We start from the raw sequence: 24948 nt of genomic DNA, 5'->3' as shown, positions 1-24948 counted from the left end.
CCTCTTCTTGTCTGAATCTCATTATCTGTTTTTTGACCTCATCCGTCTATTTGATGAAGTCTGTCACAATTGTGTCTTTTACAGAGATACATGCCCATGCAAGTAATTTTCTTAGGTATTATTATAGTCTTTATATTATTGAGACATGCTTGGACTAGCCACTCAGGGAAAAAAATTATAACTCAGAGTTAAAGAAATTATACCAAGTGTTGGGGCACACTGTTCTGTGTGGATGACACAAAACACAGATAACACACATTCTGTTAAGGATGACATGAAATAAGAGTTTCTCAATGTCTGCTGGTACAGCAGTCTCCTGTGGAATATGCTCTGTATGATGTAGGTTTACATACAGAAGTAGACCTTAAAAGCTAAAAACCTACAAGATTTTCTCACCTGCACACTGCCTCCCTCAAAAAACAAATCAAAACCACCCGTTAATCTGAGCACCAAAAAAAGGTTAAGGACTTTTTAAAAGACTTTTAAAAAACACTGCATTTAATAAACTTGGTTGCTCGTTTGGGAAACACCATGTTAATTTATTTTAATTTCCTTGCTAATTCTTGCAACAAAGGCTTGTCATGGGAGGTTGTGAAATGTAGGGCTGTAAAAGATGACATCTGTGAAAAGCTTTCTTTATTCCATTACTTTCACTGCATTACTGAATATCAATCAGTCAAGAAGTGGTATCCTGATTAAGAGCAGTGATACTTTAGACTTTGTTCTTATTGACACAAACATTGTGTCTTAGCCAATTAACGATTTAGTCTTGAAAGAGTTTGCAGAAAACTGCATATGTAAAATAGGTAAGTGCTATTCTTGTCTGTCATCATATGAAATAAGACATAAAAACCCCTGGGTTTTTTATCAGTTGAGTTTAGTGGTTGCATTGCTACTGTGTACATCTAGTTGTGTGCTTAGCTAAATTAGCAAACAGAGTGTTCAATGAGGTGAAGGAGATGAATGCCCACATCCAAACACACAGCAAGCCTTGTAAGCAAGCACGAGAGAGCAGAGCTCTGCTGAAGCCCAGCAGTGAAGTGACTGCAGGAGAAAGGCTGAGCATGTGCCTTGATCCCCCTGCAGCAGAGGCACTGCTGATCCAGAGCATCAGCCCTGCTGATGCTGGCGACTCTTTGGTCACCATCATTCGCCATTTCCATCATTACATTTGGAAAAGACCTTTAAGATCATAGAATGAAAACACAACTTAATACTGCCAAGCTCACCACTAAACCATGTCACCAAGTACTGCAGCTACGTGTCTTTTAAATACCTTCAGGGATGGTGACTCTGCTGCTTCTCTGGACAGCCTCAATGTCCTCCTTTTAGTGAGGGATCCAAAACTGGGCACAGGATTCAAGGTATGGCCTCACCAGTGCTGCATGCAGGGGGACAATCCCTGCCCTGGTCCTGCTGGCCACTCTACTCCAGGATGCCTTTGGCCTTCTTGGCCACGTGGGCACACACTGCCTTATGTTCAGCTGGCTGTTGACCAGCACGCCCAGGTCCTTTTCCTCTGGGCTTTCCAGATGCTTGTTTCCAAGCCTGTAGCATTGCATGGGGTTAAAGGTCTTTAGACATGATCTTAAAGATATTTTCCAACCTAAATGATTCTGTGATCATGGAAATTGCAAATTGTGCTAAGTGCAGCAGTTTGGTCTGTATCAGAGCTCCTTTCCAGGGTAATGCTGGATGTGACTCATTTCCTAGCTAACAGGCAGGACCTAGAGCCCCTTGAATAAGGAATAGAGAATGATTTATGGCAGTATTTAGGCACTGTATGCATTGCTGTATATAATACCAGATTGAGAGTTTGCATATGCCAATGTTGTTATGAATGCCTGAGTACAGACATGTACATTTATTATCCAAATCTTCAGTAGGCAGTTCTTAAGAATACCTGAAAAGAGCAATGGTAATACAGTCATATGAATTCTAATATCTTCTACCTTAAAAATTATTTAGTACTATCTAGATTTCCCATTTTTCCTGTAGCACCTCATTTATTCCTCCTTATAAATATTGGAGCTCAAAATAAATCATGAATGTCTCCCTTAGATTGAGTATTGTTTTGCTATCTTTTAATCAGTGATTTGAAATTCCCTGCTCAGATGTCTGCAAACAAAACTTAAAATGAATTGATGAAAATCTTTTCTTAAGAAGTTAATACTTTGCCAAAGGAATGTGGCTGATTCTCAAATAGTGTCTTTAAAGGGCTTGTTTCTTTTGTTTATTAAAAAAGAAAAACAACAAACTGCTTATTTCCCACAAGTGGTCTATTAAATCATCACATCATTGCTACTGCATTGAGAAGTTTTATTTCCATTATGTTTTTGTGTTTGCAACATTCATGTACTGTAACAAAAGCTGGTTATGATTTTCCTGCATGGAAGGTCAGCAATGAAGAGGGAGAGAGGCAGTTGCATATTGCTCATTATATGAGAACAAAGGTTGGCCTTCAGTGGGTGCTCGAATGTTGAATGACTGTGTTACACAGCACCACAGAAAACCTCTTCCTTCCCAAGTGAAAAGCAGCCCCATATCAGTTTGAATGTTTGCCTTGAGTGAATGCCAATGACAGTTGCATACTTTTGTTTCATTTATGTCTAAAGATTCATCTCTGCGCTTTAAATTGTCTTCTCAAATTACTCCAATACCACAAGAGATATTAAACACTGAAGTATTCTGGGCTCTCTTGCAGAAAAGACTCCATCAGAATGAGAAACAACATGACATTAATCACAGAAGTCTGTTATTTGAGTCCAGACTTCATTTTGAGTCACTGATTGAAAACTTTAATTTATCTTTTATATGACATGCATTTATTCAGCACTCTGGGTTTATACAATTTATGTATCTGTACTTTTTCATCATTTCTGCTAATAGCTTTTTCACAGACCATGCTGCAGCTGATGCAGTTGCCCAGGCTTGGTGGAACGTTTTTAGATTATGGGACAGGACAGAGACTGCCTGTTTGGTGTCAGAGGCCTTGCCATACAGTGGTGGCTTGTAAAGCATGATAGCCAAATATTCCTAACTTTAATTTGTTTATATTCAACATTACTGAGCAGTTCATTATACAAAATTCCAGGAAATACTTTTAAAATATGTAAATCAGGCATTGTAACCCAAGACAAACGTCACTAAGTAGGTCTCAGTGCTTCCTTGTCTTTCAAGCTATTTAGTAATATTACTATAAAAATAATCACACTGCACAGCTCGGTAGGGGATTGGTCATTTAATTTAAAGCATTTGAAATTATTTTGTTTCATATGATAGACAGCAGGACTTCTGGGTGAGCAAAATATCTCTAGTGTAAAAATTAGTGGTTTCCAATATGAAAAATAAAGTGTTATTTTCCTTTGTTGATTTAAACAGAAAAAGACAGTAACCCTTTGAGGACAGAAAAGGAATGAAGGTTTTTTTAGATCTGTTTAGTGCTTGATTTAGGACACCAGAGGGTAAGTCTCAAACCACACCACTAATGAACTGAAAATAAATGAGATAAAAAAAAAAAACTGTATAGGAAAAAATATTCAAATCTTAGTTGAAGTAGAAAAAGGATGAAGAATGGGGAGTCTGTAGTTTTTTGTCCCCCAGGCCCATACAAGTTGTAACAATTGAGATCCAGTACAAAAATGTTGAAAAAACTATACCTTGACTTCAATTCTAGCTTAAAATATAAATATAGTAGGGATAAAGTGCAAGAAAGTGCTGGAATAGCTCTTATAGTTATAGATGAGATATTAAATTCCAGATATTTAAGAAAGTATTGATGATTTCTAAACTCTACAAAAAAGAATCTTTAGTTAAATAATTTATTTTATTTATTAAATAAGAAATTATTAAATAATTTATTTTTGTCATTCCTGTATGGTAATTTTGCATTCCTTCATGAATAGAATTAGGTATAGGTGTTTGTCCCATCTGGAATACGTTAAAATCGTGGCACAGGGTATTTTTCCTTATGCTTAAGTAATTAAGCATATTATCTTTCCTTAATAATTAATATTATCGTTCCTTATTTTTCCATATTTTTCCTTATCCTTTATCAGAATTAAAAGGTCTCACTGCATGTTTTACTCATGAGACTTGCTTTCTCCATGACCTTGGGCATATTACTTTTTCTCTATATATCTCCTTACGTAAAAAATAAGTAAAGAACTTTAAAAAACAATGTACTGCAGAACCAGTAGATAATTATCGTGTCTTAAATTCAAAATAGTTGAGATGCCAACAAAAAGAAGTTGAGGGCAAAACTCCCAGCCGGGCCACTGAAACTTCTGAATGGCCCAAATCTCTGTGCAGTGTCTGCTTTTTGCTTTCTGGGCCGTCTGTCTCTTCTTGTGTGCTGGAAGCAATGGATGATCCCTGCTTTGGGAACTCATGGCAAAGCAACTTTCAATCAGGCCAATGCCCTGTCACATTTTCTGGGCTGAATCCACTCGTGGTCCTGAGCTGACAGGTGGTTCTGAGCATCTCATGGGTGATTTAATTGGTGTGTGCAAAATGCAGTCTATAAGTTACTTGAATATGCAGCAATTAATAACCAACTGCCAATGCTGTTACCCTTGCTTATGTAATTTTTTTTTTTTTTCTGATTGATTTCCAATGAAATTGATTAAAGTACTTCCATGGAGATGATATATTTTCTGTGAAGTTAAGGGATAATAAAATTTGCCTTATACTTGTCAGGAAACAGTATGAGAACAAATGCATGATTACCAGGAGGTCATCCCCACTCACCCAAAAGCCATCATCGTAGTTTTTGAATGTGTTTTTAGATTTTCTGCTACTCCCTAGAAGCATACTACCATGGGATATGACTTGCTTCTGTTGCCATTGAAATCAACAGCAAAATTGCCAGTGACTGATGGAAAAACCCTGTTAAAAATGTTTCAAAGCATCGTTTTCATTTTAGTAGATTCAATTTGTTGGTCAAAAATTAGATTTCTAATTGTTTGCTTCAATCATAGTTACAGAGAGACTGGCATCTCTTTATGTCAGTTCCACTAGAATTATTCCTTCTAACATGCTCTAAAAAAGATCTATTGCTCAAATTTTAAGCAAAAATTGGAAGAGAGACCCTTAGCAATATAGAAAGAATCCAAATTCAGTGTTCAAGAACAATAAGAAAGAGCTCTGTTCTAACTCTTGCGAATTTGCATAATATTTTTTTTTGCTGTGCTTACAAGTCATGTTTTCTGAAATATTCCAGTTGTCTTTTTTTTTACTTTTAACCCTCAATTGCACTGTTTCTTAATCAGAAATTTCTATGTATAAGTAATAGTGGTTTGGTATTGAAGCTATTTTTGCTGTGAAATAGGGCAAAAAGAAATGTTTGCTTCTTTTCTTTGTGAAGGGGGGGTGGTTTAATATTTTTGGTGGTTTTTGTTTTGTTGTGGTCACAAGTCATTGTGGTTTGAACAAGTTGGTTAGGTTCAGCTCTTAGTGCTTGGAGAGCACAACAGAACCATTGTGGAGCTTGGCTCAGGTGTAAGCCACTACTTTTCTACTTTTATTTAATACCTTACAAAAGAAAAAGTCCATACTTGACAGAATCCCAAACTTGGCAGCTATTTGCAGAACAGTTTTTATTGTGTACTGCTCGCTAGCATTGTGGTTGCTTCTTACAACAGCATTTACTGCTTCAAGAGCTTTCAGAACACACTAGAAGTGCCAGGCCACTGTCCTTCTGTGCTATTACTAAATATAAATTTTTCCACTTGAGTCAACTGAGTGAAGATCAGATGTTTTAAAAAGGGTTTGATTTTTATTTGCCGAAGGCTACTCCGCTAAAAAAATGCAGTGACCTCATAGCTGAAAGTGACTGCAGATTTCCTATTAAATAACTCAAGAGTTCTGCACAGCTCTGTGAACTAGGATTATATTTTTGTTCTGATTTTTGTAATTTCATTTTTGATTTAAATGAAAATTGCATAGACCTTGAAATCTCCCTGTTGGTACACCTCTTTGACTAAAATTTCCCTGATGCATTTGTAGGATATGAAAATGCTGTTAAACTAGACCAGCAGTCCCCTGGTATGCTAGGATAAAAGGAATAGCCTTTCTTTGGGTTCATCTTCATTAGGTTTTCTCTCTGAAGTTCTGAAACAAATGTGCTGTGCAGCTTGTTTTTTTCTTCCTGCAACCTTGAGTCTTGAAGCTGGCTTTGGCAGCTCCAGCATAACCAATCTTCTTAGGCTTCTTCTAGCAGGAACTTATCATCCTGAAAAGAACACAGAATTCACCAAGATGTTCAGGGAATGTGGTCAGCTTTTTGCTGTTGGAACAGCCAACTCCCACTCGTGTGTCCTCCCACTCATGTCACTGGGGTGCTGTGTGGCCTCCGTGGGTAATATGTGGGTTTGTAATTGTATGGGAGTCTCCTTGATGGAGATTGAAGCTCATTCATAAGATATGGATGATATTCATAGTGCAAAAGTAGTGTTAACTAATAAAAATGAAGTCATTCAACTCTCCCTTAGTACAGCAAGCAGAAAAGGTTTTGAGTAATCACAGATCTTGGCTCCAGCAGGAGCATTTTTGTTAGGGTGCAGTATTCAGAAGCTGGTGGCACTATGTAAATAATTATTTAGCTGCCTCTGGGTGAGTATCTGGGGTCAGGACTATATTCTTCCATGGTTATCTGTCATGTCTGGAGAAGCTAGAGCTTTGTCTTCAATATGATATAATTTCTTGAATATGCAGTCATGTCTGAGTGTTAATGTATGTTTGTCCTGATGTGATTTAACATGGTGCAGGGCAGCACCTTTCTCCACACCCATCTGCAGCTAGCTGTGCTGTGCTGACCCTTGGTGTGCTGTCAGCACAGTGAATGTGGAAGGGCACTATTTCAAAATTAGGAGGGCAGTGGAGAAGATATGTCATCTGCCTGAAGCTAACATCTCATTCAGGGAACAATTTTATCCAAGGTTAATGGAAGATCAGACTCTGTATCAGTCAGCTGAAGCAAGATCACAGTGATCTGTTAAATGTGGAGAAGTGTAGCTCCATTCCTGAGCTGTCATGGTGTACTTGAAGCATTTTGATAGCGTTTGACAGGTAGTGTTTGAGTATTTATTGACATAAATATCCTCTGTCCTGCTTTAAATATCTGTTTTTCTGTTTGTGGATGAAAATTAAAGGTTTGGATGGGGAGTAGTGAGAGAAATTTCCTGCTATTTGTAAAGAGATGATGTACTCAGTTGCTGAGTAAACGAAAAAGGGAACACCCCCTGCACTGGGGTGGGTGAGCCCTGGCTAGCAGCCAAATGACCCCCCAGCCACACACTCCCTGCCTCAGTGAAGCCTTTCATACTGCAGGTGAGGGCACCACCTTTGAGAGAGGCCCCTGCTTTTTAAAATACTTGCAGAGTTCTTGATCTAGCTGCAGGATTTTTGATTACTGTTTATAATGGGGTGTTCAGTGCTATAGGGAAGGGAAGTCTTGAGGAATTACTTGATAATGTCATGATATTATGCAGATTAATACCCCCTTATCAAGGGTTTGTAAACTTTGCCTGAGAATTGCTGTAAATTACTTAAGTCTTTCCTTAGGGTCTTTTTAAATCTTCTTTAATCTTCTGTGAGAATGCAGAACAATGCATTTGTATTTGTGCTGGGTAGTTGTTGGGAAGGGGAGTAAAAGACTGGGATGTGTTGGATTGAATAATCAACAGATTTCTTTGCTGCAGAGCTACTTTGGAGCTCTGTTCTGTTCATCCACTGTTTCTCTCTCATTTTTCTTTATTAAGGTGGAGTTCAGCTGAGACTGACTTCGTCTGTGGCTGTCCATAAACTGTGAAACAGCAGGATGCAGAAGACTATCCCCTGCATTTTTGTCCATGAGTGATAAGAGCACAAGATCATTAATACAAGTTTGCTGCAAAGATGAGTTCAGAGGAGAAGAGTATATCTCCAGCTCACAAAACATCCACTCCATCACATAGAAGTGCCTCCTCCTCATCATCATCTCAGAGAGACAGGAGGCAGGTAAGGAAATACTCTAGTTGTTGGTACCATCTGGTGGGATGACAGATTTATTCCTGTAATGTGGCTGTTCTTGTTAGCACTAGATTTGCTTGCTCATAGCACTGGATGATAGCACTATAGGCAAAAATTGTTGATGTTTTGAATTTACTTTTTCCATTTCCTAAAGTGGCTTGGAAAAGATTTAGAAGCAGCATGGGCACTATGTACAGTACTGGAACAGGAAGTATATAATCTCATGGACAAGTAGGAAACATACCCTGGAGTCTTTTGGGAAGTGGTTTCTTTGGCAGCATGAGCCTACAGCTGCTTAAAGTTGTTCTGTGCTGTCTGTGAATATCTCTTTTTGTAAACCCAACAACAGAGATACATTATTGTTTTAGAAAGTGTTAATTCAGTTTAAATACCATATTGTTCATCCTTTCTGTAAGCACCTAACATTTTAATAGTTTCACTACAAATTAACACTGATTGTACTACCTCATAGAGTTCTAATGAGTTACATCACACTTCCATTTTTAAGGGACTCTTGTTTGTGTGGATGCAATTCTCCAGGATCTCTTTGAGATGAAGACTGCATTAATTCCCCTTGTGACAACTTGAGCTTTCCTGTGGGATTGTTTTGAGGGCTGGGTGTACAGTGTGGCCACATGATTGGTGGGAGCACTTCAGAAAATATCAGAGCTACTTACTAGATTTCAGATAAGTTCTTACACATATATTTTACAAATGCACTGGTTGATACAGAAAAATTGGTTTAGAACAGAAACAGTTTAAAACTGAAAGAGGCAAATAATTTTTAAAAATTCAAATAAAAATCATTGGCTTAGGAATATTTTCCCAGTACTTGTATGGCAGCTCTGATGTTATTTTCTCAGCTGCTGCTGAGGAAGTTTCTTCCCTTATCTCTTAAGAAAATTTTGAAACCCAAGAGTTTTTAATAAAAACTGTAAGATTTACGGGTTTGAATGTAAATAGTCTCACCACAAGGTACTTTTTAAATGTTAAATCAGAAGAATTCTCATATATGCTCAATAACAGGCAGGAAATGTGTGTGGAATTTTTTAATAATTTCCATTGCTTAAGTAGGTCCAAAAAGTATTTTCTCAGAGGTGATAAATATTTTCCCTTCTGCAGTGTACAGGACTTTGGATAGCTGTAGTTAGTTAATTAAATCTTGGTTAGGATATAACCTTTTAATTTTTCTTTAGTTCCATCTGGAGCAAGAATTTTGATATTATTTGTCTAAAGCATCTGTGTATTTTATCTCCCACATTTAAGCCCAAAGAAGGTAAATGCAAGACTCGTAGGAGCTGCTGGTCTCAGCTAAGAGCATATTCTCTGAGTTTTCTTTGTAATTAGTTTGACACAACCACACAACTAGGAATGAAAAAAAGCAAACCAAAAACCTCTTGGGAATACATTTTACCTCTAAATTTAATGGCTACCACATCTGTTACCATAGCAACAGTACAGAGCAAGGTATACCTGTCATCACAATGAAATGGATGCTTAACTTTAAGTCCATATTTGATCACAGAAACGTGAAGCATGATTTTAAAATAATGCTATAAAGGTTGATGGTGTGGTGCATCCAGGGGATCCCATAAAGCGTGATGATGCTTAATGAGTACTTAGGCATGTAAATGTGGACTGGAACGCTACTCCGAGGCGTTTGGTTTTTTGCCTTAGTTCTTTCAGTGTTAAAGCAGGAGGATGAATGGCTGAGCAATTTCTTCTGCAGAAAGAAACGGAGCTGCAGCATGCAACGCAGCATGGACTGCAGTGGTGCTGTACTCAGGAAAAGGAGCATGCACACTTCCTCTCTGCATGCAGACACAGTGAAACATCCATTTCATCCCACCATTCACTGTAACAACTGTATTTTTAATTTCTTTCCTTGCTTGTGGTATTATTTTGATATGTTTTGGTTTTCATTGGCTTTTGCTCAAACACAGTGATAGCTAGGGGGTAGGGAATTTTGGTTCAGGGTCTGTTGGATCTTACTTTGAAAAGGCTTTAAAACTGTCTTCCTGCCTCCTTGGACTCTTCAGAGCAGCTAGCGGAAAAGCACCCTTCCTAAATTGATAATATAAATGAATATGGAAAGTGATGTGACTGGATGAAGTGCCAACGTAGCTTTTATTGTCATATGTGAGGATAACACTGGATATTTCTAGATGGTTAATGATTGAAACCTTCTCATAATATAATTCTTGTCAAAGTCGTACCAGCAATTACAGAACAGTTTCCCAATAAATTATGGTACAGGAGGCTGAATGAGTGTGAACATGACTATGATAAATCATTTTGGGGAGAGTGGAAAATGTGCTGTATATAATGCTGGCATTTTAATGTGTACAATTTACATCACCTACGAGAATTAGCAGTCAGCAAAAGCTTTGATATTGCCAATTTGCAGGCTCTGTGACTAATAGATAAATGAATAGACTAATGAAGCCAACAATAACCAAAAAACTGACTTCAGATTTTTCTTACTAATTTTCATTAAAGTGTGTTTAATTTGGATGATTAGATGGTAGAAGACCCTGAAAGAACCTGTTTTGTTTAACACCAGAGTTGGACAGGGTGGCAAGGCAGTTGTGATACCCTTGGTAAGGAATACTTCAGAAGGGAGAAGCAACAGTTTTTCCTACTGTGGAACTGTTGCAGAGCATGAAACCTGTCACTTCCACTCTCAATAAGAGTCTTTGTACTAAAGGTAGGGTAAAAAGTTAAATTCTGATAGCCTTTTTTTGTGGGCCATACTGACAAGGTAGATTCTTGTGTTTCATCCCTGAGGAAACACTGAAAACTCTGGATATATATTGCTACACAGCAAAATGGAGGAAAACTAACAAAGTCTTAGAAGTACAGATGAATAGGATAAAATCACATGTTGTATAGTCAGTTTTACGGCTGTAAGTTCTTTATGAATATTCTCTATTTTATTTATTGACTAAGTATGCCGCTCATAAGGCAGACTGTAGTACAGTACATATTCTCTGCAATGTGTGGGTTGTAATATTGTGCTGAGAAGAAAGAAGTAAATACATCATAGGGTTAATAATGTGCAGTTTGGTAAATTGGAACCTGACCTTAGGCTACTAAACTGAGGGAGGGATACAGAAGGAGAGCAATAATACTGAAACTGTGAACAAAGGGGAGATTTTGACTCTTCTGACCATCAGCTAAAGGCTAGCTAATACATGGTGTAAAAATTGATATAGCAATGTTTTCTGTTTTAAGTGTGAGTTCTCTTCTAATGTCTTAATTTTCCTTTTGGTCTTTTATGGGGGAGATCAGCATTCTCTCACTCTTTTTTTTGGTTTTGTTTTGTGTTTTTTACCAGTTTGCTTTTTCAACAAATCTTTGGTTCTTTTCCTACGCAGCAATCTCAAAAGAAGAAAAGCTTTTAGTCCTATTGCATTTGGCCTTGTGTTGTCACCTCTGTACCTGGAGAGCTTTCATATTTCAAACGACTGTTGTCTTTTAGCCATATGTAAAGAGTGAAAGGTGGGGGCTTTGAAGGAAGAGGAAAAAAGATTTTCCAGAGCAGAGATCTGCTTTTCAGGTTTTAATAAGACTTGTTGTTTGTTTTGGATTGAGATTTTTTTCCCTCCCTTCTGCACAAGCAGTATTGACTAATAGAAGGGGTGTGCACAAGGGATTCACAAAGGACTGAGTTTGGACTGAAAATGTTTACCTGGCCATGAAATTTGAAAGCAGAGCATGATTCCAAGGCTCTGGTCTCGCCTAAATGTCTGCACTGGAAAATGCCTACTTAGCTTTTTGCAACCACTGTATTTTAATTATCAAAGTGGTCTCCTGAAAGTATTTCCTAAAGGTATTTCCTAAGGTGGGTATCACCATTTTGGAGATGCTTAGACAGTGCTGCTCATACAAGATTGCAATGTGACATAACCTAATGTATTCCAGGTGGAAGAGACGTCTGAGCACATTTATGTATCTTTTTATTCTGAAAGTGGGTAGCAGCCTACATGCTTGCTCATGGCTGTCAGCCTGATGTGACATCTGGGAAAAATATTCCTGTTGGTTACCTGTAAATTCCACTTGCTCCTGTCTCTCTGTGACTTCAGAAAAAGAAAGGCAAGGATGGACAGTCTGGTAGACATAGTACAGAACTGAGAACATGCAGCTGTACTCCTAGCTTTGCTCTGTAGCAAAGCACAGACTTTGAGAAGCCTTTTTATTTTGCAGTAGTTAGTGAGAATTATTTCAATAATAATTATTAATCTTTCTGAGAGTTTCAAACTAAAGAAGCTACTAAATGCCAAGTAGTGTTGTTACAGTGATGTAATTCTCTTTTGCTTGCTTTCCTAATTAACTCTCTTTGCATAAAACTATTGAAGCAGGATTAGAGCAGGAAGTGTTGAGTACTTTAAAGGCAACAACTCACTGGAGCAAGCAAATGTTTTGAGGGAGCCAAAGAACGAAATGGCAAAATTGTTAACAAAAACAATTATTCTTTAAATTGATTAGTTGCTGCTACTCTACAACATTTTTTTCCTGTTCCCTTGACAGACTGTGAAAATTTCCCTTAGGTTTGGAAGGCAGTGGGTCTTACTTCAGTGTCTGACAAAATATCTGAAGCAGTATAACTTTTCAAGCTGTAGAACACTCATGTTAGGTTCAGTGCCATAGCACTTCTAAAAAATGAAATAATAAATTTCAGACTGGTAAGATTTTTATCATTTAAATGATAAGATTGGTGAGTGAACATCTACACTAGACACAGTCAGAAGCTGGCTAAACTTACAAAGTGAAGCTCTCTGGACTACAGATTTGTCTGGAGATGGGATAGGAGCCCCTGCAAGTGAGAATGGGAGGGAGTAGGTACAGGTTGATCCCAGGGGTGAGGCAGAACCCCAGGTACTGATGCTGATGGTGCATTTAAAGTATGAGACATTCTGCAGAGTGCGAATCCTTGTGGGAAGGCTGCTGGCATACAGTGGCAGCAGCACGTGCCCAGGATCCCAGTACACCTGGGTGCATCAGGCTGGCCCTGTGTGTGTGTGTGTGTAAAGCCAGCTAAAGGCAGTCTGCAGGCACACAGCAGATGTCCTTCATGTTGTGCCTGTCTTTCTGCCTAGAATTTACCTGAGAGATAGACAGCAAACAGAAGAAGTACATCTGTCCATGTGCGTGGGATGGGCCTCTGCAGTCCTGTTTGGAGGTGCTTGGATCATGACTGCTCCTGCCCTTGGTGATACTGTAGTGGTGTAGAGACAAGATCCACAGCACAGACCTGGGCATTAATAGATGGAGATGCTGCCTCTTCATAAGAAAGACTTGGCCTTAAAGCTTTGAAGAAATAAAATGGTCTGGAGCAGTCTAGGAGAGGCAGTGATAGCATTCATACCAGGCTGTCCCAGGGGGCTGTGTGTACACATCCTCTGAGCTTCATAAACATTGCTCCCTCAGTTATCTTACCTCTAGGAGTGCTTTACAGGTTGCATGGAGAATGCTGAAGTTCAGATGTGGGCTATGAAGAAAGATTTATTTTTTAAAAATATGTCACTTTGATTAGAAATGGTGCCTGTAGCTATCTTCTATTACAAAGCCAGGGAAATTGCTCTCATAAAAGCTTAATTACCCATGCAAATTATGACAGATAATTTAAGGTGGTGTTTGCAGAACATGGTCACTTTTGCATTCCTCTTGTCTCATTTTTTTTTCCCTCATGCATACATGTCCTACATAAGGATGTCTCACTTTCCTTCAGAATACAAAACCTCAAAGTGCAACACACATACACACACATATGAATCTGGAAGGACAAAGTGCTAAAAATCCTCTTCTGAAGTGTCATTTGGGAATCTGGGAAACAAATGGGGGAGAAGAAAGAGAAGCATGATTGTATTTTCACTTCTTCAGAGGAGAGGAAATGCACAAGGGTGAAGAGGGAGAGTGATGGCAGGTATGATATGGAGGCTTCTGTTTTCCAGACAGTCATGTGTGATTGGGATTATCCACATGCAAAATATACAAATGTATTAGACAGATAACTGTGTGCCTTAGTAATGCTATTTGCTGTTTTGACATTCTCTGTTCCTGTTTTTATTAAATACTTTATCCTGAAATTGAAAATGGAGTGATTACATAAAAAGTTTTTCCCCTAGTAGAATAATATTTCACGTTAAAAAAAATCAGATTAAAATTTGTTCAGCCTCTCTTTTTCATATCTCCTATATTTTTGTACTGTGTAAATTGAAGTTTAAAGGCTATTGAGAAAGGATAAGTAGGTAGCTTACAGAAAAAGTGAGAGAGTCACAGGAAGAAAGGTCTTTGTTCTTCTGAACCTATGCACTTTTTAGAGTGAGGTCCAGCTTCTTAATTTATCATTTGGGTTAACATTGACTCTCTTTCATGTCTATAAAGTTTTCATTCATAAAAAAAAACTTAACTCATCAAGGAATTATTTCCTTTTGTATATGTAATTTTATTTCCTCCTTTTTTTCTTTTAAACCCTATCAGCATCATTAAAATGAATTCCTAGCCAAGGCTATTTAACAAAATATCAAGCCTTTTAATTGTGATCATCCAATAATCATGCTAAAAGCTTTGTATCATTAGCTAAAATTTGAATTCTCTCAGTCAGACACGGTAAATTTATCTGTTTATGCTATCTTAAGATAAGTGCAGAGGGGGAAGGTTGTCATTAACACTCAGGCTGTGACTTGGCAGTTGTTCCCAACCATCGTTCTGGCAAAAGAAAGGTTGCTGGTACAATGATAGATAGCTCTTGCCTGCTTTATCCAGTTGTGCTAATGATTCCCTCCAAGAAGCTCTTCGTGAGAGCAAGAGCTTATTTGTCTTCAGGATTTGTCAAAAAGTACCTTGAAAAGCAAAGGCTTCCTTGCAGCTAGAGCCTAAAAGCATTGACATGAAGTACAATCCAAAGCTGGAAAGGGCTGACAGAGAGCTCCTGACTAACAAATCCTTGACATTTCTGTTCCACAAGAGGGGTTTACTTTGCATATCCCAGGAAAGAAGTATGCATACATACCTGGATATTATTCATACGCTACAGAGCTGCATCTTATATATACTTGTCTTTCAGTAAAAAGGTTACAAAGAGAAAATGTTGCTCTTAAGTACATTTCTGTACAAGATGAACATGTCTTACAAGAAGAAAAAAAAAGTTAACTGTGTGTGCTATTCACAAAGTATTGCTAAGCTCCTTTGTCAGTTAGTTGATGTTGAGATTGCTGAAAACAGCTATGGAACAGTGCCAATAGAAGAGACTGAGGATAAGAATAGGACCATGACTGCTTTACAAAAATTTAAAAACTGCACTAGAAGATAGAAAGGAGATATATATTGATGAGATATGGTTGTTTTGCTTTGCACTCACTCTTCTCTCACAGTTATATTGAAGAATCTGTCTTTCTTCCAGCATTAACAGGAGGAAAGCCAGAGCTGGCTAAGAAGCAGCCTAAGAGAAAAGCAAATTTCAAAGTTATTCCCTTTGCAAATAATACTGCAGATTAACTCAGCATGTATCACAGCTTGTTTAGAAGGTAGTTAAAATTGGCATGTATGCAGTCAAATCTGTGTCTACCTTACTACTTCTGCTGTGTTTCAGATGACCAGAAAATAGTGTGGTTCTAATTGAAAGTGATTAAGCATTGCACTTCATACTAAATGGAATTCAAGTAAGAGTACAGTTTTGTTAGGTTGCAAAAACAATTCCAGTGATTAGCAAATAAGAAAAGATGCACCAGTTAGTACTTTGATTTGAAAAAAACGGGACAAAAAACCCAGACAGAAAAGCTCTATTTCGAATGGCTGTTGTGGGACAGTGTATACCTACTGGTTATGGGTGTTGGAGACTGCTAGAATGTTGTGAACAAGCAAAATGATCCACCAGATCTTTTTCATGAATTAACTGTTAACCACATGTTGTGCAGATTTCTGAATTATGGAGTCTGTGTCCAATGTGAGTGATGACATCCTCACAAGTTTGTATTTTTCTTGGAAGTTAATAAATTATGGAGATGTCTTTGCATTAAATATAATTCATTCCATTAAGTAAATAAGCAGTGAAGCAGAAGGGAGAGGCATGAGTGTCTGACTTGTCATTTGCTGGATTTTCTGTCTCTACATATCCAAAATCAAACCCAGACAGAAAAGCTCTATTTCGAATAGCTGTTGTGGGACAGTGTGTACCTAGGCCCCATGGTTATGGGTGTGGAGACCAACCCTACTGGTGGAACAGGGAGGAGAACCAGAAGAAAAGGGAAAACCTGAGAGTTGAAATAAGAACAATGATCCTTTTCCTTTTCCTTTTCCCTTCCCTTTCCTGTTAAAACAGTTGATTGTCTTTTGTTTTAAAGGGAAGTCAGATCCAGTAAAGTTAAATTAGGGCCTTCATCCTCTGGTCTGATGGAGACCAACCCTACTGGTGGAATGGGGAGGAGAACCAGAAGAAAGAAAAGGGAAAACCTGAGAGTTGAAATAAGAACAATGAAATAATGATTGTAAGGGAAAGAAAGAACAAGAAAGAGAGAAAGAAATAAACCCCAAGAAAGGCATGTGATGCCCAGTACAATGGCTCATCACCTGCTGGCCCAGGCCCAGCCCTTCCCCCAGCAGTGATTGCCCTCTCACACCCAACTGCCCCAGTTTTACACTGTCCTTGGCATTCTGTGCTATGGAATGTCCCTTGGACCACTCCAGGTCACCTGTCCTGGCCATGCCCCTGCCAGCTCCTCCTCATTGGCAGAGTATGGGGTACTGGTAAGTCCTTGATTTAGGGCAAGAGCTGCTCATCAATAGCCAAAACATCACTGTGCCTTCAACGCTGTTCTCATACTGAATCCAAAATGCAGCACTATACCAGCTACTTGGAAGAAAATGAACTCTGTCCCAGCCAAAACCAGGATAATGAGCTGTATGAGTCATTAAAGTCCAAAGTGAGAAAAGAAACTGGCAAGATACATGGAAGGGTATTGTAAAATATGTTTTCCATTCTTGTCTTCCAGAGAAGATGAGAATATGATGCAACATCATAATGCTATTTTATTTTCTCCATCAATTTCCTTCTCCCTCCTTTGGGGAAAAAAGAAAAAAAATGCAGGGTGGAACAAGCATTTGTGTTCCCCATATGTTGGCTTGCTAGGGGTATTTTGAGGCAAATGTGTGCCACCTATATGATGTATGTGTGGATAATCATGAAGATGAAGGATTGTAGTTAGGATGAAGATTTTGCAATGTAATTACATAGTAATTTGCGTTAAACTTGTAATTATGTTGAATTAGTTTTCAAGAGCACAGAGAGTATGCTAGTGCTGGTGTTTTCCTCCAAGAGAAACCAGTTGTAGTGTGGTAATCCTGAAATATAAGGGGAATCTGGAATGTAGCAATGCTGACATTGATTTTGCCTGTCTGTACTTTTAGGAGAGGAATAAGAGTACCATGTTGATTGATGTGCCTAGTTTAATGGATTATTATTAATTTCTTGGTTTGATTATAAATAAATCCCAGAAACAGTGTTCACCTACCACTTTATTCCTTCTCATCAGCTTTTTTTTTTTACTGCTTCTTTCCCAACTCTGTTTTTCATGTTAAAATACAAAAAACCCTTGACAATAATGTCAAGATTTAAATAATTTTTGTTTCTTTGATTCTAAATAACTAAACTCTTACACTGTAAAATTAGCTGCTTTTCAAAATGTCAAGCAATTGTGTGATTTCTAGCTGTAATTTTGCAGAAAAATAATATGTGTTAATGGAAAACACTTTGCACCAAGTAAGGTGTCTTAGAATTAAGCTAGAGACATGTCACAAATCTAAAGAAATGATCTTGTATCAGTGTAATTGTGGTCATGAGTAAAGAGAATTGAAAAGCAAACATCTATAGACAACAAACCAACACTCCTGGAATTAAAGAATGTAAAGAAGGCAATTTTACTTAAAAGGTGTTCATTTTCTAATTTTCAAACAAATAGTAGTTGAATAAGTCAGCATTCATTAATGCTGCTGGCTAATAATGTATTTCTCAACTGAAGTGGAACTGTAATGACTGAAGGCTAATTAAAAAAAAGGCACAAAACCTTCCTGACTTAAAATAATGTAATTTAAAATGTCACTGGAAATCTGGCAAGCTAAGGGCTGTTGGGCTACTCCTCTCTAAATATTGTACAAAACGAAATTGCAGTTATGTAACAACAAACTGCACCAGCTGAGAGAACATGAGACCTTCAGAACATCTGTGTTGGGCACTGCTCCATCTCAGGATGGAGGGACTCCTGCCTGCCAGACAAAACTGGCAAGAATGTTGGGAATCATCCTGATTATGCTAATCAAGAGACATTTTAATCTTCCTTGAAGGAACAGATTTAGGTTCTTTTGTATATTGTTAAAATATCATACTGTGTACATAAGTAGCATTTCCTTTATTTGGTAAGAAAGTTTATCATTATCATTAGGAACTTAGTGATTCTCAGCTCAAATGAATTTATGAAATTATTTTATATGTAACATAGACACTTGTGCTACATATATGCACATTTTTTTTGGTCATCTGACTGGTAAAATACACTGGACTAAATAAGTAGGTTGGACTTCCTTTGATAAAACAAAAGTTTTTAAAGCATAAAGGACAAAGCTTTTTGCTGGTTGGCCCTGCAGTAACATAATACTGCTGCTTTTTTTTTACATTCTTCACTGTAAAATTTAATTAAAATAACTGAAAATAAATGCTGATTATTGTAGCATGGTGGTAGGGATGCTTATTAATCTCCAGTGAAAACAGAGACACTCCCCATGTTTTCCTATTCTTATTCACATTTGCAACTTGAAAGAGAACAATGAAGGTCTGTGTGTTGCTCTGCAGCAAGATTGAGTCTGTGTTATATACATGCATTTAAATGAATAGCTGTTTGGTTATGCTCCTTTATGTACTTAATAATTTATGTAAACAATAATATTTACACTGCCATTTGTATGTACTTTTATATTTCCTGATTGTTTCTGCTGCTGCTGGTACCTGGGTAATCTCTTCTTCAGTCAATGTAAAGAAGCTTAATTGTGAACAAAACTTAATTGGCATTTTCAGCTGAGAAAAACATATGCTTTTCAGAGGGTAATTGCAATTGCAAGTTTGTCATTGTGCTGTATGTCCTGGAAACGAAGTAGTTTTATTTTATGCCAAAGAGATACTAATGACATGTTGTGGTAGAATTCTTACTGCATAGTAGGGTGAGATGTAGCAAAATTTCATCAGAGAATGAAATTCAGATCCATGCCTGTGGATTGTGGTAATTTTCTCTTTTATCACAAATGCTTTTTCTCTTATAAAGTAGGTGGTTTTGGAAAATGGAAAGCTATGTTTCCTTTTTCTTGAAAATGGAAAGACGTGTTTAGATGTATTTTAAGAATAGCAGTCTTATCAGGACAGTTGTGACAGTGTGTATTTCATTTTTATTACAATGCTTTGAAGATAGAAAATTTTCTAGGATTGTCATATGTAAAAACAGCTGCAATGGTTTAAGATCAGTGTGTTCCATGAATGTTCACCAGCAAGGCCATCAGCTGAGACACAGTCACTGATCTTGTTAATACCTGTAATCCATATAAAAGCATTTGTGTAGTGTGTTACTTTCTCTCAGCTGAGAAGCCAATAACAAAATGCTAAGGTGTGATAATGAATATTTTAAAGGCAGTAATATGTTATGTGAAGTGAATGTAGGGCAGTGCTGACTGCAGAGTATGTGCACTCAGTGTCTTGTATATTAACAGAAAACATGATAGGTCTGGTTAGGAGCACTTTGAATCTCTGTAGAGGTAAGAACTGCATTACTCATCTTTCCTAGCTTTTTTTAGTTCACCATCATTTCTAGGTTAAACAGAGTAACTAATTAAAAACTCAGTAATAAAGAAAGAGAGTTATACTGCCTCTGCAGGCAAACCATTTGTGCATGTAAGTCGTGGATGGTGTTTTGGATGTTTTGAGCCATGATGTTGTCTTTAATTATCTTTTTAGAGTGTTCATATTTTGGAGCGAAAGGCTTCTTCAGGAAGCACAGACCCTTCTTTAAGCAAGCAGTTCCTTGAAAGTGACCATCTCTCTCTATCCAAGGTAAGCAAAAGCCTGGGATGGAGTCTGGGCAGTGAGTTTCCCTCTAGAGTTACAAAGTAGTTTGACTTACACTTGAGGTGTTTTGTGTTCAGTGTTTTGTATGATTCTACCATTGAGTATATTGTGAGTCTGCCCTCGAGTTTATTGTTCTATTACTGAGGTGTAAGAAGAGCCAGTAATCTTTTAGTAGGTGTAACATTAACAAAATTAAGGATTGGTTTGGTTTTTGGGTTTTTTGTTCGTTTGTTTGTTTTTTGTTTGGTTTTTTTTCATGTGGATGGCCCCAGGAACAAATTTTACTTTCTCAGAAAATGGGGCTAGAAGGGACTTTGGTGATCCTTGTGGGTCCCCTCCAACTCAGGATATTATTTGACTTTATGTCTTTGAGAAGTTTTCCAGTTCAATCCTCTTACTAAGGTAGAGGAAATCATATCCAAATCTAAAATTGCTGCCAATAAATATTAGTTTAAAAATTATGTCCTAATAACAGCCCTTGTGTGTAGTTTGAAATTTAAAAGCTCTTGCTGAGATTTTCTTTCCTGAGGCAGAGTAAAAGATGCAACTGCAGGCGTGACATCACCCTCATAAAAAGTGAAGCCTTTAGTGTGTTGTTTTGAAGTCAAGTTCTTTTTGGGTAAATTGCTCAGTTTTGGAATAAGTGATTCCAAACAAGTCTAATTCCATGTAAAGAAAGCCTCATTTTAAGGTGCTTCAGATTGTTTCTGAAAAGGTGAGGGTGCTGTGATGGAATATTTGGTGGAAAATAAAAATCTAAACTAAATATCTGTGTGTTTTGAAACAGACCTGGTAAAACAATTTCAAAAAGAAGTATTCTGTTCATCCAGGGAAAATGAAATTGTTTATTCATTTTTATTGGAAAATAAATATTTTGCAGTCAAAACTTGAGAAAGCAGTTGGTAGTGACTCTCTTAATTCCCAAACAAGGGGCATGCACAAAGCCAGGCACTGAAAGCTGTGATTGTGTTCTCCCAGTCATGCTGCTTTGCACAGGGCTGTTTCTCATGGAATACTTATGGAATCACCAAAGTCCTAAAATACTGCTGCTGTGCTTGGGAACTTGGGTGAGGACTCTTCAAGTGTATCACTTTCACTCTGTTTTTTCCCCATTTTTGTCTCTCCTTCATAATGGCCTTTGTATTGGGCATATCTCAACACACCAAAACTGTGGGATGAGGCACGGTTAGGATTATTAGGAGGGTTTTAAGAACAGCTTGTAGCACTGATGCAGCAGGAGATAAGTATCCTCACTGCACTGAATAATTGCTCATTTTGTTCCTCTGTATCTGGTCTTTTGTTTAAATGAATAGCTATATGAGATTGTGTGGTTTCTAGTTGAGAATTAATCAATACTGATGTTATCTAGTAGATAAAAGACTTATGCCTGCAGCTGATCATCTAAAGGAGAAATCAATATGGTGAAGAATCAGTTGGCAGAGATGCAGAGACTCTGCTAGTGTATAACTTAGAGTTTAATTTGTCCCCCTCGAGTGCCAAGTACTTCCATGTAGGGAAAAAATAATACATATGTGCTTTCCTCTATAGAATGGAAATAGAACACTGAAGCAAAACATGGGGAAGTAAAACAAAGCTGCATTTTGAGTAGGGGATTTACAGACAATGAGATAATTAGTTCATGGTTATTCAGGGGAAACTAAGCTGAACAAAGATTTCTATTAAAATTTACGGCAGTATTTATTATTTGGGATAGAGCTTTTCACCCTTCTCAAAATACCAAGACCTCATTCAAAATTGTAGTTTTGAAATTTGCTGTTACTTTTGCAACTATATTTTCATAATAATGAAAGCAGTAATGTTGATGTTGTGAGGGCTGTGTAATTTATTTGGAGGTGTTGTGAAAGACTGATAGCACTTGGCTCTGAACAGTTTTGTTGGAAATGTGGAGACAATTTTTTTCTCTTTAAATGTTTGATGCTATATGACTTCCTTCCTCTCTTGTTAACTTTTCATAACATTGCTAGGAGTTATGACAGATCAGCTGAGAAAATGCAAGTTTACAGCTTTGTAAGGTATAATTAATAAAACACAGTCTGAGGAATCTGGCAGTAAGAGATTTTTAAACTGGTGCAGAACTTTTTTAATTACAGTGGTAGCAAGAGGGTAGAAATACACTCTAAGAGAAAATATGACTCTGTCTTTTTCTCTTTCAAAATATTGTTCTTTACCTGTTCACTGTGTTACATTGTAAATGTGTCTTGAGCTGCACCAGTCACCATGCAAAACAAGTGGTATGTACCAGAAATATGCTTTAATTGGCTCCATGAAAGGCATACAACTGGTTGTATCTCAAATTAAATCTGTTTTTCTCTAGAGAGAAAATTAGTTAGCTTTCCTATAAATTTCTCATAATACAGTGAAAGAGAATGCAGGAAAAAAATCTTTTTGCAGATTTCTGAAGGCTCAATTAGCAAGTGAAACTGTCATAAATTGCCTTTGAAGATTATCACTAGCTGCACTCAAAATCAACAATAAAGCAACATCATCTGCTAGTTTTTCTGATTTGGAGGAAAAACTGGGGCATCCAGAACCAATGTAGCTTGTACTTTAAAGATCAGAAAATTTAAATTTCTTTATAATTAAGAAATATAACAAAGTGCAGTCTTACTATTCATCTTACCTGGTAAGGGTTAGATATCTGAAAATGGTTTGTATTTAGTGGGTTTAAATGAGGTACAGCTAGACATAATATAGTGACCATGTAGTTTGGTACCTAAACAGGTTGATTTAAAAGCCTGGCTCCTTCTCTTTGTCTTGCATTGAAGAATTTTTTGCCACTCTTAAGTGCAATTTTTTGCCGCTTGTGTGCAAAATTAATTAATCAATGTGTGTTCATGCTTTTTCATCAGGAACCTGACAGCTGGGAAATCATAGAAGGTCTGAAAATAGGCCAGACCAATGTCCAGAAGCCAGACAAACATGAAGGTTTCATGCTGAAGAAGAGAAAATGGCCATTAAAAGGTTGGCACAAGGTAAATGTCTCATAAACCAGTCAGAACATTATTACCTTATTTTATAAGCCGGGATTTTTTTTGTCTAGACAAAATTAGGATGTCAAATAAATACCCACAATTTTGGTGTATGACTTTTTCTTCCACCTGTGTATGGAATTAATTTTCAGACACAGTTCATGGATCTCAAATCACAATCCCTGCTGCTCAAGGTTGTATTCAAAATCCAGAGGGAATTTGTGAATAAAATTGATCTGACCCTCCAAAAAATCAATTAATGTGGTATATTAGAATTTATGGAATAAACCACTGCTCCCACACTTTTAGAATACATTATATTAATGTGTTGCTATTTGGCAAATGTCTGTTTTGGTAAGGAACTAATTTATAGGAGAGCAAGAGAAGTCCAACTTTCACAGTTCTGTAAAGGTAATCACTACTGATGATTTAGATGAATTTAGAGCAGTTAACTGTGTAGATAATTTTTAATGTGATTAAGAAATTCACATTTTAGCATTCCCCTCTACTCTGCCTTACATTTTACCATGCAAACTGTGCTGGTTTTGAAACTTTGGGAGTGTTAATAAGTTTTTTTCTTTTGCAATGCTGGCCTTGGTATCTTGGAGTTTCTATAACAGTTATTTGTGCTGAGAATCAGTGAGGAACTTCAGAGACAATAATTGCAGCATGTGCTGTGTTAGGGTTCTGCTAGCAAAGCCATATACAGCATCTATTGAACATTGCATGCCATATTCTGACAGTCCTGAATGTGCTTTGGTAGCATACCAGCTATAATGTGCACAGCTTGGTGAACTTATCCTGTGAAGTGCAGCGTGTGTTGGAATGAAATGATGATGAAAGGTAATTGTCTTTTGTGTATGCAGCTTAGAGAGACAGAGCAATATGACATGAATATCATGTTCTTGTGGAGGTTGTTAGTGACCGTAACTATGAAAAAAAAACCCCTCAAGATGTTCCTGTTGTTTTGACATCTTATTCAAGAAGTTATATCTCCAAATGTGCTGGTTTCAGCTGCTGTAGAGAAAAGCACTGTTTTCCCGCCCTGTGTGAGATATTGGTACCATCTGTTGTGTGACTGACAGAATTTCTAGAACAAATCTTTGAGGGGGATTTTCTGCTAACTACTGACCCTGCTCGTAGTGTTAAATTAGCAGGTTTACCTATGGAAACCATTGCCCTTCCTTCCCATGTCATGACAGCTTTGAGAATCAAGCTGTGTTCTGGGATTTTAAAATAGATTAATGCTTCAGGTTGCAATCTAAAAATATGAGTTATTTGCTATTACTTTACATGTTTTTAAAGTTAGTGATGATAAACATGAGCAAATGTCATTTCAAGTCCAGTTTCCTGCTAGGCTCTATGCTGTGTGCCAAAGTCTGCATTAACTTGACTGCAAAGCAGCTTGAGTGATCTGTTACAGACAAGCTAGGGCAGCTTTAATTGAGGGAGAAGTACAGCTTGAATAGGGGATTCTGCTCAGAACAATAAAGGTGCAATAACGCAGACATCATCAGGTTAGGACAGTCCTGGTAACCATGTCAGTGAAGGTGCAGTGGCTCACCCTGTATCACCAACACCTGGGACATCAGCCCTCCCATGACCTGAGGATGTTGCTGGGAACACTGCAATATTTGTTCTGGTACTAATACCTGGATTAACACTAGACAAGGTGTCCTCAGCACGAGTTACAATCTCATCTGTACTTCACTGAGTACAGGTCTGCCATAAGGCACAAAGTTTTGCATGGTAGACCAGGGTCTCTCATATGGGTTTCCTTTTGAGATGTAGATCTTGCACTAAGAAAAACTTCCCTCAGTTTCTGGATAGGGAAGGTAGGTT

At 37.5% G+C, this 24948-nt stretch overlaps 1 protein-coding gene across 1 annotated transcript in view; it reads left to right on the top strand.

Moving 5' to 3' along the window:
* Positions 1 to 24948, top strand: part of OSBPL6 (oxysterol binding protein like 6) — an 83489-nt gene that overhangs the window by 29491 nt on the left and 29050 nt on the right. The window contains exons 2-4 of the mRNA XM_039724584.1: positions 7761 to 7998; positions 20006 to 20101; positions 22987 to 23109. Of these exons, the coding sequence (XP_039580518.1) occupies positions 7897 to 7998; positions 20006 to 20101; positions 22987 to 23109 (321 nt within the window). The 5' untranslated portion in view covers positions 7761 to 7896. The remainder of the gene's footprint in view (positions 1 to 7760; positions 7999 to 20005; positions 20102 to 22986; positions 23110 to 24948) is intronic.

Source organism: Passer montanus, unplaced genomic scaffold, assembly GCF_014805655.1.
Source record: "Passer montanus isolate IOZ18808 unplaced genomic scaffold, ASM1480565v1 scaffold1, whole genome shotgun sequence".
Taxonomy (NCBI): domain Eukaryota; kingdom Metazoa; phylum Chordata; class Aves; order Passeriformes; family Passeridae; genus Passer; species Passer montanus.
This window is presented reverse-complemented; position numbering and strand designations above follow the sequence as displayed.